Source organism: Chamaea fasciata, unplaced genomic scaffold (assembly GCF_029207755.1).
Source record: "Chamaea fasciata isolate MVZ Bird 193981 ecotype frontalis unplaced genomic scaffold, bChaFas1.0.hap1 SCAF_3, whole genome shotgun sequence".
In the NCBI taxonomy this organism is placed as follows: Eukaryota; Metazoa; Chordata; class Aves; order Passeriformes; family Sylviidae; genus Chamaea; species Chamaea fasciata.
The window spans coordinates 95,241,710-95,258,445 of record NW_027094088.1 but is presented as its reverse complement, the minus strand read 5'-3'; the positions used below and the strand labels follow the sequence as shown (position 1 = coordinate 95,258,445).

Genomic DNA, 16,736 nt, shown 5'->3' with positions numbered 1-16,736 from the left:
AAACACTAAAGAAATATTAAAAAAAGCAAAAGTATTGAAGCTTTCATCCGTAGGGCATCCATTCAACCTCAATTCAATATTCTGGTCATACATTCTCCTAAAGTATCCATCAGAATGGATTTTACTCTCAGAACAAGTGAGTCCAGCTCCCTGTCTTGAATCCTCTTCCCTTTTTGCTGTTTAGCGCTTGGGATGGAGTTGTATCATTCACTCTGGAACTAAAACAGCTATAGACATTAAAAATATGGCATTCCACTGTTCCCATCAAGGGCTGAGCATTTGTACTTTTTTCTTTTTTAAAAACTTGATGATGAAGTAGGCATGTCTTCTTTAAAGAAAAACTTTAATTTAGCATCAAGGAAAAAATATTTTAAAGCAATTTAGAAAAATGTAAGCGCCTGCTTAGCTTCATCTAACCAACTAAACTTAACATACACTATCAAAAATTAAACTAATAGTTTTTAAATTACATGAACATACAGAAAATAACAATTTACTCGTCTCACTTCACTTGTTAGAACATTACTTTTACACAATTCCAGGAAGCTGGAATCTCAAACAAATGAAAACCTAGTATATTCTGCCTTTGTGTTGCAGCAGGTTTCTCATTAGTGGGTAGAAATGAGCTGAGACACAGACTTCTTGTTTATCACAGCATGAAAAGGGTCCTGGTTTATTCCTCTTTACAGCTTAGCCATCCTGACTCCAACTATTCACTAACCCTGGCTGCAGCAAGCTCCTACTTTAGGTTTCCCTTGCAGCCTCTGACTGCAGGTTATTTCCTGCTAAACTGTGACTGCAGGGAATAGTTTGCAGAATTTGAGTGCAGGCTTTTACCAAGGTAGACTATGACTATGCAGGTTCCAACAACAGGCTCTAACTGCTGACCCAGAATGATCTCACAGTAGCAATTCTCTCTCCCCAGGCTCCTTCTTCTTCAACACTCTCCCATTCCCACTTCCTCAAGGTTCCTCCTCCCTCATGATCCTCCCCTCACCAACTAAGCCACTACCTTCTATCACACTTACCTTGATAGGATATAGCTATCAGCCATCAGGGCCAGACTGCATTGGGTAATTAACACAGCTGTTACTTATCAGGGGTAAGGTCACCTGGATTTCCCTTCTCCTACACCTTTGCATTGTAACTGTCCTATTATCCCATGGTGTCTTAAACAGTAATTTGTTCTATTTACAGTATTTTTTCCCACTATTAATTTCTCCAGGGAGCTGGCCTGGATCTCTAGGGTATTTAGACATCTAGTAACATACCTCTAAAACACTTTCTTCATTGTTTTAGAGTTAGAACTCTCCAGGTAAACAACCAGTACTTGGTAGTCTTGAGACCACCTCCTTTGTATGTTTCATGTTCCCCTCTGGAAGTTTACATTGTGTTCAATAAACCACTTATAAGGTACAGATGAATGTAACTGCCACTGTCAATCTCTGTAGCATTTGTCACAGTGCCCAAGCTCAAAATAATTAGGTGTGAAGAGAGCACTTCTTCTCCTTTCTCTGGGTTTCAGAGAACCCCATTAAAGTGCTGTACTGGTACTGAAAACTGCTCTGATATGATAAAAAGTGTGTATAAAACCTGAAGATGGTATCACATCACATACAACAGATACTTCACAGCAGAGGTGACAGAGGTAGGTCTAAAGAGGCAAAACAGCACCAGAACTGAAAATAATACAACCATATTAGGCAGAAAGAGCTTGCTGCTAAGATGGCTAAACTACTGCCTCTATGATACAAGTCAGCTGTAGTGACTCAGTATTGCTTTTCTGAAGACATCCAAAATGCCAGCTTGGTAAAACTGGTGTAACAGTAATTCCTTAGCTCTCATTCCTGTCTTTTCCTTTGCATGATGTGCTTTTTGGAATAGAATTTCCACTCATGAATACAGGTGCATTGTCTATTTTGGCATGGGCCTGAGCGTGGTTAAGAAGGTAAACCGCAATACAAACTTGCAAGATGTTCAAAGTGAGTCAGATCTCCCCTACAAGGGTAATGTAAAAACAGGATTCAAATATCATTAGCCTTATTAGGCAACAGAATTACAGGAAATGTCCATTCTGCTTTTACTTTACCATAAAACTGAAAATATTTAATTGAATAAAATAGAAGCACTCACTAAATGCTAGTTGAAACAAATTCATAATCACTTTTCAAGATATGATCACAGTTCAGTTACACTAAGAGCTTAGTCTGAGAAAAGTTTGACCATACAGTGCATCATCTCAAAATCCAGTCAATCCTGCTCAAAATACTTCGACCCTTGCTTTTGAATTTCACAATAAGTTTCTAGCAATTTTAACTTTCATTTTCTGTGAAGGGAGATCATTACTTTTATGATCTATGATGTAGATTGTCCTGTTTATTCCACTGCTAGGTCACAGTGTCTGTTGTATACACAGCTCTCCATGTGAGTTTATGTCAGGTTTCAGAAAAATTAAGTGGTGTATAAAATCAACCTCGTACCTTCCTATTAAACCTTTTTAAATTTCTGTTTGTCCGTGTATATTTCAAGTCTATACCCAGTCTTTAGTGTGCTATCTTGGCAACTAACTCTAAATTACTCTGTTACAAGTCTGCAAAACTCCAGCCATCAATTTGTATTTTTATAAGTTCAAAGTGGGCAATTCCCAAAGTAGTCATAATGATTATTAAAAATTATCACAACGCACTCATTCTAGCACTTAGTAGGTACTCATTTACTAAAATGTGCTAATGCAATGCACTCATGCAATCATAGCCCTTCCCTTATAACGTAAGCTCTTTGCAGAAAGGACTTTGCCTGGAGAGAACCTGGCAGACAGACATTGCAGACTGCTGAACCCTGAGGTTTGGATTCTTTAGTAATACAACAGTACAAGGCAGTTAAAGGTATTAATCATCTGGATTACTGCAAACAAATAAACATGAAATGTTTTGTATCTATGACCAGTTTGGACACCAAACACTAAGGTACAGGTATCAGCACAGAAAAGCATATTTCTATTTATTTACCTATGGTAAATGATGCCTTTATATTATCATTTATGAATATATTTTTAGCAGATGAAAACAAGCTTTAAGGAGTAGTATAGAGAGACGGTGCTCAAAGAAGTGCAAAGCTTGAGAGAAGTACTCTCAGCATCAGAATATGGTATCATTATCTGAGAAGAAAAGGAAAAAAACAAAGGAGAAGCCTTTTGTCCATTCAGTGGGTATTCTTTCTGTATAATTTAATTCCAGTAGATAGACTAGAGCTGAGATTTGTTAGGTGTCAAACTGGTTTTGAGCATGAAGGTCCACATCCTTGCACAGCTAGTATTTACATCTTCAATCTTCATTACTAAAAGGACAGCACTGTTGCTTACTAAGGCATCCTATCTTCTTTGGTGACTACCATTCTCCTGGAGAAATGAACTTCTTTTCTTTCCCCATAATGCTGCAATTAATTTAAACGCAGTTCTTCAATGCAGAAAAAAGAGCTGAATATCCTCTGGGTTAAAGAAAGAGACCTTTTTTCTCTTTTATTTCTTTCTCTTTTTCTCCCTATTTTTTCTATTAAAAAAGTTTGCTTCAAGAATTCAACTTTACATTCTTTTCTTAATTCCACCTGCATTTCAGCATCTCCAGCTGGATGAAATTCAAAAGTATAATGCTACAATTCAACAAAGTATGACAAAACTTCACATGAATTCATGTCTAAATAATGATTAAATCTGACTGTGTTCACTCTTCCAAGCTTCTGAGCTGTCTCAGAGAAAAAACCTAGCAGTTCAGGGCCATGTGTTGAGGACTTTGTAAAGTACAGAATTTTACTGTATAAGCACTTAAGAATCAATCAAAGCAAACAACAACAAGAACAAAACCAGGGTGGTTTAGCATTTTGAAGGTCAAAATGTGAAAAGAACTTACAGAGCTTATATCCACCATGCTTTTATTATTCATTTGCATACCGTGTTAGTTGAGTTTCCATTTAAATGTAAGCCACTGTCAAAGAGAGGTGATGAAGTTCCACTGCTGTGATCACTGGATGGTCCCGGGGAACCTGGAAATCAGATCAAGCAACTGCTGATGTTAAAAATATTTGTATATATCAGACAATATCTATTCCAGCTGTAAAACACAGGAAGAATTTTTAATATAATTCACCAAACCAAGACATAAATACTACTTGTATTTTAGAAAGATAGGCAATTAAATATCCATATGCTATACTTAATTTACTTAATTCTAGAAAAAAAAAAGGCATCTAGATGTCATCTGAGAGGGGCTGTGCTCATGGGAACTACTTGCATGCCTAACTCTTCACAGGATTAAACCTTTTCTCGCTGAGAATGAGATATTCAAAACCAAGTAACAAGTTCAGTTACACAAAATGCATTTAATAATTTAAAGATGAATTTTCTCTAAGTCTTGGAAGTCTCACCTTAGAGCATAACCACGGACTGTAGCCATAAACAAAGATAATAGGAATCTCTCAGGCAAGTACAAACTGGACACGTACATACACTTTATTATTGGATATATATTTTCCTTAAAATGCAATTAGTTTTAAGAAAGACGTTCCTTCTCAAATTCAGAAATTGAAAGTAAACAATCACCCTGAATTGCTGATACTATATCACTATGCTAAGACTACACAGTCATAGTCTTCAAATATCTCTCCTTCTAGCAGTTATGCATCATCATCCTGCTTTAGTAGTTAAAAGTGGCTCCAGGAAAGCTTAATACTTTTGGAACACATAATAATGGAAACAGCACAAAATCACATTATTGTGCAATTTCTGCTTAAATGTAAGATGTTAACAAATAGCACTAATGATATACAATTAGTGTCAAAGAGCACTTGGTATCAATAATGCACATAAAATCAATTGCACAGCAATTGATCATTCATCATCACTGAAAACTCATTTATCCATCTGAAGAATTCACCTGAAATTGCCTGTAAATCATCTCACATTAATAAGTCTGTCATGTCTAACAACACAGAAGTCAAAAAGCCATTCTTAGTAATATATTTTTGTATGTATCTTTTCCATATATCTGGGAGATTTAGCAAAATGGAACTTAATTCAAGTAAAGCCATTTTCTCCATTACAGACCTGCCAGTTCAATGCTGAGGTCTCAGAATTATAGCCTGAATTCTGGAGTTTCAGCATGTTTTTGTTTGCAGTCCTTTCTGTACAGTATTAGGTCCTGTCAGCAGAAGGAGTCATTATGCTTTGCTTCTATGGGTCTGAACCAAGCACCAATTCTAGTAACTACAACATTTTGTAGTTCCTATATATGTACAGCAGCCACAAAAATTTTTCTTCATAGTCGTAGACAACTACCACTTGATGGAACAGAAGAAAATTTCTAATTCTTTTAATTAAAAACAAACAAACAAACAACCCCCCCAAAAACCCAAACAAACAAACAAAAAAACCCAAAAAACCCAAAAACTTGGCATTAAAGTCTCTGCTGAACAGGCTGCTTGCTGGGAAATCTGTCTCCAGCAGTAGACAACTATCACAGGTTCATGAATCAATCAGATTCTGAAAGTGGAATTATCCCACCTATTCAGCAATTTGAGAATACCAACAGACATGAGTTCAGGTATTTACAAATCTTTAAATCCAGGCTTTACCATAACACAGAATACTATATTAAAATAATTAATTGACTATCTTTAAGTAGAGAAAACTTAAATCCATCACATGGGAAAGCTAGGAATAAAAGGTTAAGAAAGAAATTTCCCTCCTCTCCTAGTGCCCCAGCAGATTTACTTTTCAGCAGCTTTCTTCTATTTTCTGTGTATTCCTAGCTACACAGCCTGTCGCAGGCGATGCCACCCCCATCACTTGACTGCAAACAAGTTCACAAGTCTTTTAGTTTTTTCTCTGCCGTTTCTGCTTCACTTACTCATGGACTACTCCTTCATGACCTCATTCAGCATTTTAGAAGTTCCCACTGCAAATGCTCAGCTACTTTCATGGAAGGTGCAGTGTCCTCATCTCTCCAAGGAACTCTGTTTGCCTTCCCACATCGCAGCCCTAGAGCAATCAGGGCTGTTCCTCCCTGTTCTTAGGACAAAACACAGTATGATCATATACTACCTGCTACTGCAGCCCTTACCTAAGTAGATAAGACTCCAAATCAAGTGTAAGGTACCAGTCCAAAATCTGGAACATTACTTCAAGAAAGATTATCAAAATGTTTATGTTAAACAAAACACCTGCTACAGGTAACTCCTCACTCCATATCCATAATCACAGAAATCACAGAGTATTCCAAGTTAGAAGAGACACACAAGGATCTTTGAGTCCAACTCAAAGTGAATGGCCTGTACAGGGAACAAACCCACAACCCTGGTGTTACTAGCACCATGCTCTGACCAACTGAGCTACAGCATCCTGCTGGGTACTGATGCAATGAAAAGAGGCATTTGCTATATTGTGAAGTTTCCACAGCAATCATTTCTGCCTCGATGTGTGATCCCATCCAAATCATAAGACAATCAGCCTAAGAGAAATGCAAATGTACCCTATGATAGGCATCACCTGTTTAATTTGGTTATTCTCAGCTTTGGCATTCTTGTTCATTTGGGAAGGTTGGGTGAGCAAGGATCCTGTGGGAGAGGAAAAGATCTCTGCCTGGTCTTTACCTGAGCAATAGTTGAGCATATTCAGAGAAAAACAAACAAACAAACAAACAACTGATTACATACCCTGTGAAATAAAAAGGGGCTTAGACAGAGACATAGAGATGGCAAGGACATAAGTCTGCAGTTCACAGAGGTGACTGAGATGCCCTTGTGGGTAGCACAAAAAAACCAGGCAGGACTCGAGGGTGAGGGAAATAAACTTTGTAAGGACCACAGATGATTCTGGAGAGCCAGCAGTAACTCAGGAAATCACCAAGTTAGCTGACATTAAACCTAATGCAAGAATGCAATTGCACTGGTACAGGTAGGAGTTGTTTAAAAATCCTTTTATAATACTTTTGACAAAATGAACGAGATATTTCAATTTAAGACATTAGATATTTTACTACTTATTTTAATAATGACTAAATTTTATTTTTAACTTTAAAAGCCTTATACTTTCTAGACCTAGAAAAGTCTCTATTAAAATTCTGGACAACTCAACAGTTCCATCAACAGGAGGTTGTTTATTTCAGTCAGTGAATGACATTAAATCTCTAAATAACAAACAACTCTCAAAACACACAGCAGAGCAATGTACAGCAAACAGTCAGCAAGACTTTATTGTTAACAACAATTTGTCTTATGACTGACATTGCTGAAGGATACTGGAGACCTCTTGCACATAAATAAAAACTCGTATCTTGAACTTGCTGATTATGGCGTAGGCAACCTCCAAAAGACAAAAAGTCCATTCCAGAAAAACCACGACATTAAAATCAAAGGAAACACTCTTGATTTTTAATATACCATAAGCTCTGCAAATTCAGAATGTTCTGATCATTTGGTATAACTATCAAATAGAAAAAAATTGAAAAGGGTCTGTTTTACCAGAAAAATGTTCTGAAGAGTTTTCCTAGCAGCAGTGAATCTTACTTAAATGGGTTTTACAAGCCCAGCTCAACTCTGGGAAGGGTAATGAACTGAGATCCAGAGAATCCTTAATGACAATAGCCAAGATTTAATGCCATAATTATTCTGTAACAGGCCAAAAAATAGCCTCATAGTCAATTTTAACTTTCTGACGCAGCTCAAAAATCCAAAATTCCTCCTCTTCGTTTCAAGAAAGACAAATCTATCTTCTCTCTAGCTGACAGAGACCTTAGAGAAAGCCACAGCCATGGGATGAGGAATCATCTTTGCCATGGAGCTATACAACCCAATGAAGCAGATCTTATTGGCCCATTACAATTCTGATCCAGGCCTGATTGCTTTTCAAGAAATAATGATTTGTCCTATGCAAAATTCTGCCAAACATTCTGCAATATTTTATAAAATTGCTGATCAAAGAAATAACTGTAGCAGAGAATATCTGTTGGAATTATTTCATTTACTATTATGGTCAGCCTTTTAATAATCTAGTAAGTGCTAAGTGTCCCAGACAGCTGTGAAGGAGACAAGGATCAATACTGGTATATCACCCTTGACTGGGGCTGCCCCCAAACACAGAAACAAGCAGTTCTTGTCTCATCCTTAAGTGATACTTAATCAGTATCCATGAATAAATCCATGCCAAACTCTGTAAATTTTGTTGGCAATAATGAAGGAGTAAAACAGATAGAAAAATGTCGTGAGATCTGTAGGTAGATATTTCCATGTTATGACATCTTGTGCTTTTGCCATGACATGAGATGGTGTATGGAAGGGAAACATATGAGAAGGAGGCAGGGGAGGCAGAGGCTGCTCCTGATGATCTGCTCATAGTGATGACATGGGTTAATGGGAAGAGACACTATGATTGCAGTTGAAGTGAACATACCACAGCACTAAAACTGCCAGCACAACAGCTGGTCTGATCAAATGCTGGAAGGTAGGAGACCAAGTGCCTGAGTCTTCTGGGACACCCAGAGAGGCCAAGATACTTCAGAACTACACACATATGCACTTAAATCCTGCCTGCAGTGTGTTTTGGAAATTTTTTTACTGCATAATGGAATTTGTACTTAGCTTTTTATATGTGTCATTGATGCTTCATGACTGGAATTCTCTTCTGCGGCATGGACTCATGAAAAGCTCTTCTTGAAATGGGGTGTTATTCTTTGTAACTCCATTACTATTCTCTGGAAGTCCAGTTTATTTATTGTCTTAAAACAGAACTATTTTCCATAATTTTCTCCACCTTATTTGCTTATTTTCTCACCACAAGAATGAATATTTATAGCAAGCCACTTACCAAAGATCGTTTGACTCACAGACCTTGGTTTCAGCCTCTATTGGATGGCTACACAGAACATTCTAGAGAGGCACATGTAAGCATGGGTGGAGGTACAGGTTCAGTTCAGGAGTAGGATAATTTCTTAAGTTCCTTACATGTCTGATCATACCTAGCAAGTTCTTTTTTTGAGCATGTGGTATAAGGCTCAGATCATGCATAGGACTAGGCAGGGTAGTATAATGCTTGCCAAAAATTTCCTCATGCTCTGCATAAATGAATCAAGTCTGATAAGCTGCCCAAAATAAGCAGTTTGTACACAAGATATCTCATTTTGGAAGCACTGCTGTGATCCTTGATAGTCTGGCAGCTTGTCAAAAATTGCACCGTCTTCCCTATTTCAGAAAAGGTTTTCTTCGAATAACAGTAATCAGGGGCAGACCCCAAATACTTTTAGTATTGACTGGTCACATCGAGAGGGGAGAGGTCCTGCCTGATGATCACTGCTTTCTCTTTCCAGAAATAGCACTTTATGGAAGCAGTGCCATGATCTCAGCCTCCCAGACAGGAATGCTGCAGTATCTCTTGGTGAGAAAGCCAAGTTCCCCATGATGTACAAAGAGGGCACCAATATTCCTGGACCTACATGAAATACTTGTGAAGGTGGCAGCTCATGTAGAGAGTGTACTAGGTCTTACAGGCAAGGATTTATGGGGCGGGATGTCTCCAGAAGTGGGAAATGGTTGGGGCTGCCCTGTGCCAGACACAGTTCCAGCCTGATCCCACATTACCACTGAGCCAGTAGCATCTCTTGAAAACTATTTAACAAAGGGTAAAATGCAGAAGAACAGAGACAATAGTAAGGAAAAGAGTGACACAAAAATCAAAGAAACCTCAAGATCAGTGCAGAAGGTGATGGACAATTTATTTGTCTTTGTTTCTCATTGCCTGAATTGATTTTAATAGGCAATACATTTATCTATGTTTCCCCATGTTGCCTCTGCTTTGGCCATGATGGTAATTAATACCTAATCTCTTTTGACCCAAGAGCTTTTTTGTTCTATTTTCCCACCATGTTCTGTTTGAGAACAGGGAGTGAGAGAGTGTCTGGGTGGGAGTTTGGCTCTTAGCTAAGGTTAATCAATGACAGGCAATACAGTTCATGTGATGTCAGTGTACAAGATGAGATAAAAGTTCTAGTAGGACTGTCATAGTCACAAATGAATATGTCCAGCAACACAGACACTACTGGTAAGGTGGTTAGCTTGCTAAAATCATGTTTAAGCTTGGACACAGTTATCTAAGGCATTGTCAACATAATTTTAGAGTTGTCTGATGATCTAGTAGGAAAAGTAGGAAGACCAAATCAGAAGATTCATTATAAGAAACACTGGCCATCTATTTTCAAATGAAAACAATAAGCAGTAAGCACTGAAAGAAACATTTTACCATAAAATGTAAAGTTCATCTTAGTAGAGGCCTATCAAGTTGGCTTTCAACAGGTTTAAAAATCTAGAATAAATGATTGACACTCTTCTAATGAAAAGCTCTAAATTATGAGTCTGTTGAAATTAGGAAAAGCCAAGTACATAGTTGAGCCCAACTTAAATAAAAAAAAAATCTAAATAAATCCAAAGAACAAGACACGTTTCAAAACTTTTTGCTTGTTTTGGAGAGAAAAAAATCTGTTAAAATAAACTGGTGCAAAATTATTTAATCTGATTAAATAAACTGATTTATTATGAACACTTTTCTCTTTGCAACACTGATCACAACTGTGCAACTTGAATATTTTATCTGCTAACACAAAGAGCCCCAAACTTCCCTGATCTGTATTGTTTATACACTTTTTAAGTATTGCTACTGTTAAACTACTCAATTGTTTCAACATAATTCTGCTGACAATAGCAAAGTAATTTATGAAATATATATAATTAATGTTATCCATTTGTTTGATAAGTATCCTCAAAGTACCTCTCAGTGTAAATGTATGATTCAAATGTTTGCAAACACTATTTTATTGTGTTCAGGCAAAGCTTCTATTGAAAAACTTTCAGCTATCACCCATGACTGTACTGCATTTTAATGATTTTTTTCAGTTTTATTTTGAATAAATTATACATAAGCAGCAATGTAGTATGCATTTGATTCTTATATGTTAAACAGTAAAGTAGACAGACAATTTTCTACTTCTTCCTGTAAAGCACTCAGGGATTGAATTTCTATTTCTGTCACTGTCAGCTTATTACAAGAATACTACAAAGACGAAAACAAATTACTCCTATTCACTAATTTCCTCTTACCTAATGGGAGCTTTAAAAATGATGGAGCTTCCCTGAGGTATTGAACTGTGATGGTAACTTCATCGCCAGCATTTCGCAGTAGGTGTACCTGTCAGTGTGACAAATAACAACTGCTTTAAACCAAAGAACCATCAGTCATATAAAGCAGGCTACTTACAATGAAATCAACATTCCTGTTGATCTAAAACAAACTCAGTGTAAGCATTTCTGACTTAGTATGTAGAAGAGCTTGAGGATCAAGCCACACCAACAATAGAAAAATGTAGGCAAGACCAGTGGAACAACATGAATAAATAATTTGCTGGGTAACCTGACATTACATACCAATGGAATACAGCTTCCCCTAACTGATTTTATAAAGCTGACACAGGATAGTAGGGAAATATGTGTTTATTTAGATATAATGCATTAATTTTGTCTGTATACAAACAGAAAGACAAATGGAAATATATTAATACATCATACACATCTTGATCTTATGTATTTGGTTTGACTGATTTGGGTAACAAAATAAGCACACTTTTGTGTTTCAAATACAGTCTCGAGTTTTGTGTCTATTGTCTGTAAGCACTTGTTAACCAAAAGGGAACACACACACACACACACATATAGACATGTTTTAAACCATCAGAATCCACTTTGAGGCATAGCACCCTACAACCTAAAGTGTTTTTTTAAATGCAGAACTGTAAATAATATCTCTGATGGAACTCAGTTCTACTACACGGCAGAGGTACTCCCCAGTTTCTTATCCATGACTCTCAGGAAACAGGTATTGCATTTGGTTTGCATGTGGCCTGTATACACAGGGTCTGCATATCCCTGATCCAGTTTGTCAGAAATGGATGCTACAGCTTGTGGCCTCTAACCTGTGCACAACCAGAGCATTCATCCACCAAGCAGAAAACAACTAACTGCAGCAAATTCACTTATATAGATGCATTTAATGGTTTAAGGTACTGGGAGGAAGCTGGTGGTTGTGTTGTTTAAGACCACTGTTTTAGCGCAAGGCCACATTGGCCAACATCAGGAGATGCAGGATTACCTCACACATTTTAATTTTTCCACTTGTGTACCTAAAATAATTCTTACACCAGAGACTGATGTTTTCACTTACATAAAAACATCAAGCTTATGTCTGATGGAAACGAAGAAACTTTTTTCTTTTTCTTTTTCTTCCATCCCCCTCAGCTCAGTCTGCTTTTAAATTATTTACTATGAAAAAATACAACACCCAGTGCTACCTACTCAATCCCAGAAATCTGCATGTTGTGCTTTTGTGGATGACTGACCGTAAGAGAACCTGAGGTCTCACTGTGGGAAAAAACATGGTGGAGAAAAATAATATGATCACTGATTTCTGACTAAACCATTTGAAGATGGTCACAACAGGAGCAAACAAGAATGACAGTGTAACAAACTTTGCATGCTTCTCTAAGGTCAAAAGTACGTTAGGGCTGCAAAGCAAACCAGTGTCTCTTAAATTCTAAGGTGCAAGAAAACTATGTCTTCTGAAATCCTCTGCCCCTTATTTCCTGCAGGCAATTTCCTATTTCCTAGTTTAGATGTTATTTATTACTCAATAAACACTGAAGATGACTGATAGCTTTGCTAGTCTCACTGTACTCTTACAAAGATAGGACACCCAATATATTTTTTTCCAAATTAAAAATGTCATAAAGTATCAGGCCAGGGAGAAGTCACAGTTGGCAAAAAAACCAAGATCCTGTTACCAAGTGCTGCTGTAGCTGTAATACCATTTTACTTTTCACTGCATGGTAAATCTATTAAAAATGCTGACTCTCGTTTACAATCAGTACAGAAACAAGAGGGTTTTGAAAAATTAAATAGAAAATTTCAAAACCAACAAATTTTAAATGTAGTCATGATACTGTCCTGATATAACTAATAGGAAGAAATATAAACCAAATAAAATTAATACTGAGAGATCACTTTTTTATTCACAATTGCCAAAAAAGGGAAGTACTTTAATTTTAACTTTGGAATAACAAGAAAGAATTTTAATTTCTAAAATTAAAAATAGACTTTTTGCAAACACAGAGCAAGTATGTTTCCTCTTAATTAAGCAAAGAATGTTTGCACACAAACATTTACATTTGTCAAGAGATGAGAGGAGACAGCATGACAGACATATTGCCTAATGTACTTTTGGAAGACGTTAGTCATATTTTACAAAGATAAATCCAAAAACTGTTGGAACAAAACAAAACAGCAGACTAGAAACTGTTGCAGACTATGAGATTTCATTTTTTATTTCAAATTACATTTTGAAAAGGAAAAAACTCTAATATTAATGATTTGGTTTAAAATTTCCAAGCATCAGTATTACCTTAAAAGATATTCACACTGTATCATACTCTCCTGAAGCTACTTAGTATTCTTCGGGTAGTGCCTGAAGAGGTCAGAATGTTGAATCACACAAATAATAACAAAACTAAATCAATTTCAGTGATCACAAGAAGGTCTTAACAGTCAGAAGGTCACTAAATAATGCTAAATAATGTACTGCTCTGTGATGCTGAAGCTTTTGCAAAAGTCCACTAAGTCCAAAAAAGACAAATCCAGTACCTTTGGAGTAACATTCACTGTTACACTGTTGTAGCAATAATATAAAATGAGGATTGCAGAAGTGAGTGGGTTTTGGTGGGGTCTTTTTTAAGGTTGATTAAATGCATTTAGTGAAGCTAACTCTGTGTGTGAGTGTGCTTATGCACTTACTCATGTTCACATATACAAAGGAAAAAAGGGCTTCAGCTGAAATGCTTGCTTTTCATGCTGGCTCCAGTTTTCAGGTTTTACATATCTCTGGGTGCATTTATCAATCCAGGGTTTAGTACACTTCTCTTTCTCACACGCATTTCTCAAGAAAAGAATAGACACAATGTTATAAATATAGATAGGGTATATCTCAACTAACTACAGTAGAAAGTCTGCAGAGAAAAATATGGCTCATATTTTAGGAAAATCTAATGACCTTTGTTGTCTCATTTTTACTGTAAACACCCAATTCAGGGAAATACTATATACCTCTAAGCAGAGAAGCCAATGGCACACTGCATAGCTGCTGTGCATTCTTTTTAAATTCTGGTTCCTTGTGTTTACTGTGATTTGTTCTAAATCCTCAATCATACCTGAACATAAATATTCACACTGCTCAGAGATTTAGACAAGGTTTTGGCTGTTTGAAGCAGGTTCTATCTTATTAAGAACAGCAATTAAAATTGGAAGGCAGAATGTTTTTGATGAATGAATTCACCCATATGACCCTTTAGCCAATATCTATTCTGAATGAAGAAGTAAAATCATTTCATTTTGGCCATTTAAAAGATTCAGCTCTAAAGTATTTGCTGATAGATTTTCTAAAAATCAGTAAAGATCTTAGGATACAAAGAAATCCTCATCCACAGATATGTATCTCTACGTACAGAGAATCTGGATGATAACCTTAAACTTTAAACACATGAAGTTAGATGAAATTAATCTTATCTGTAATCTCTCTTGCATGTGTTGAAGAATATTTAAGTACCTAACTCAGACTAAAAGTCTGAAGCAAAAATTCTGAAGCAGAAGGATGTGAATAACCTGATGAACGCCTGAGCTTGAGGTACAAGCATTTCAAAAATAAAACACTTGAGAGTCACATGAAGCGCAAGTCTTGGACTTGACAAGTATCTGGACAGAAGGTTATGTACAAGCCTGCAACAGAGCAGGTAAGCAACCAAGATATAGTAAAATATATGAAGAATTAGACCATAACACATAATAGTAAAAAAACCCAACCAACCAACCAATGAAATCTAGTAAACTATTTTTTTTTAAAATTCTTCAATCTTCAGAAAGAACAATAGTATTTAACACTAAAAATGCCTCCTAGGCAAAAGTATACTTGGAGGCACTTTAGGACACTTTGCAGTTTCAGCTCAAAGCATTTAAACAGGGCTAAAATTGTGGTATTGTGCTTATATGTCTATGAGTAAGCAAGTAAGATGTGTGATAAATGGACACCTTGCAGTACAAATGGACACCTCGCAGTACAAGAGGACTTTAAAATAACAACAGACACAAAATGTATTTTAAAATAGTTTTTAAAATTAAAATTGGATTGCAATTCATATTGGAAGACCGTGAAGCAGAATTAAGCTAGTTCAAGAAACAATGATTTCTTGATACTTGTTTCTTTTCCAACGGTCAAATATGGAGTGGTTTCAAATAAATACTTTTTATTCTTCTCTTCCCTAGCGTTGCACTATTCAGTGAGCAATAATCTCTTTCTAAATGCTTAGCTGGCTAATACCAAGCAAGCATTTGTCTCTGAACAATTTATACAAATTTGCTAGGAAAAATGACAATCAATGCAGCTTATGGAAATTTTCACAGATTTAAACTAAATTGCAACTTCTCTTAGTTTACTCAATTCTCACTTTTCCTCTAATTTCTGCCTATAAATAAAGAAAAATAAATTTTTAGAGACAGCTCCAGTATCAATTTAAACAAATAATGCTGCTTCTGTATGATATAAATACCAGACATTATGGACAAAATAAGAAATTATTGAACCTTTTTTCATCATTGTGTACATTATTTTTTCTATTTAATTACACACTCTAGTGTAATTAGCATTGTGTAAACAATTCTTGCAAAAACTATCTGGAATATGAAAGACACTGTTACATACTGTGCATTGGAAAATAAATTTTGAGTCAACTCAGCAGTTCCCTGAAGCAAATGAAGCATAAATAAATTTGCTTAAGGATAACTATTACCTGAAGTGTGAAGACCCATTCTTGAGATAGCAACTTTGCCATTTTCAAAAAATCCCAAGAATATCAGAGCATTATGGGGATTTCTCTCTGGAATTGCAGGTCAGCCTCAACTGTGATCAGTATGCTATAAATAAAAAGAGTTCAAAGCCACAGAACTCAAAAGTAAAGAACAAGCAGTACGTTTTATTGCTTATCTACTGTTATGTATTACTTGCGGAAAGAAAGAATTGTCTCAGGTATCAAAAACTCACAACAGTCAGATACACATACCTGACTACATGTGACTGGAAACATATATGGTAAAGTGGAATCAGTAGCCACAGAATTGCACACATTTCTGTCCCAAATGCAGTCCTTTTCAAGCAAAGAAATTGGAACATCTTAACCCTGCAGGTTCATAATCTTCAAATATATCTAGAAATCCTTCTACATGATAATTAATTGGTTGAGTTTATACAAACTCGAATGAACACAGATTGAGCTAGAAACACTAAATGCAGGTTTTCATGTAGCCATTACTTTACAATTTTCTTCGCTGTTTGCTTGTATCTGTAACATACCCGCACAGCTCTCAGAATCAGATTCTATCTGAACTGAAGTTTCTGAGGAGTGAGGTATCAGCCAAAAACTCCTGCCATCATTTTATGGCAGTGGATTGTCCTGCAGTTTGAATCAGCCATAGAATTTATTTATAATCACTCATATATTCATCCTCTCAGACTTAAAGGACTGGGACATCTAGAACACAAAAACATTTCTCCTTTACCAAACTCCTTACAGCATGTAGATGAACATAAAAGCATGAATAGAATACCT

The 16,736-nt window shown here is 36.3% G+C and overlaps 1 protein-coding gene across 1 annotated transcript in view; it reads right to left on the bottom strand.

The window, feature by feature from the left end:
• The window catches only part of SNTG2 (syntrophin gamma 2), a 219,053-nt gene that overhangs the window by 74,446 nt on the left and 127,871 nt on the right, over positions 1-16,736 (bottom strand). Inside the window, exons 7-8 of the mRNA XM_066179844.1 lie at positions 11,137-11,224; positions 3,947-4,038 (exon numbers count right to left, since the gene is read on the bottom strand). Coding sequence (XP_066035941.1) covers positions 3,947-4,038; positions 11,137-11,224 — 180 coding nt within the window. The remainder of the gene's footprint in view (positions 1-3,946; positions 4,039-11,136; positions 11,225-16,736) is intronic.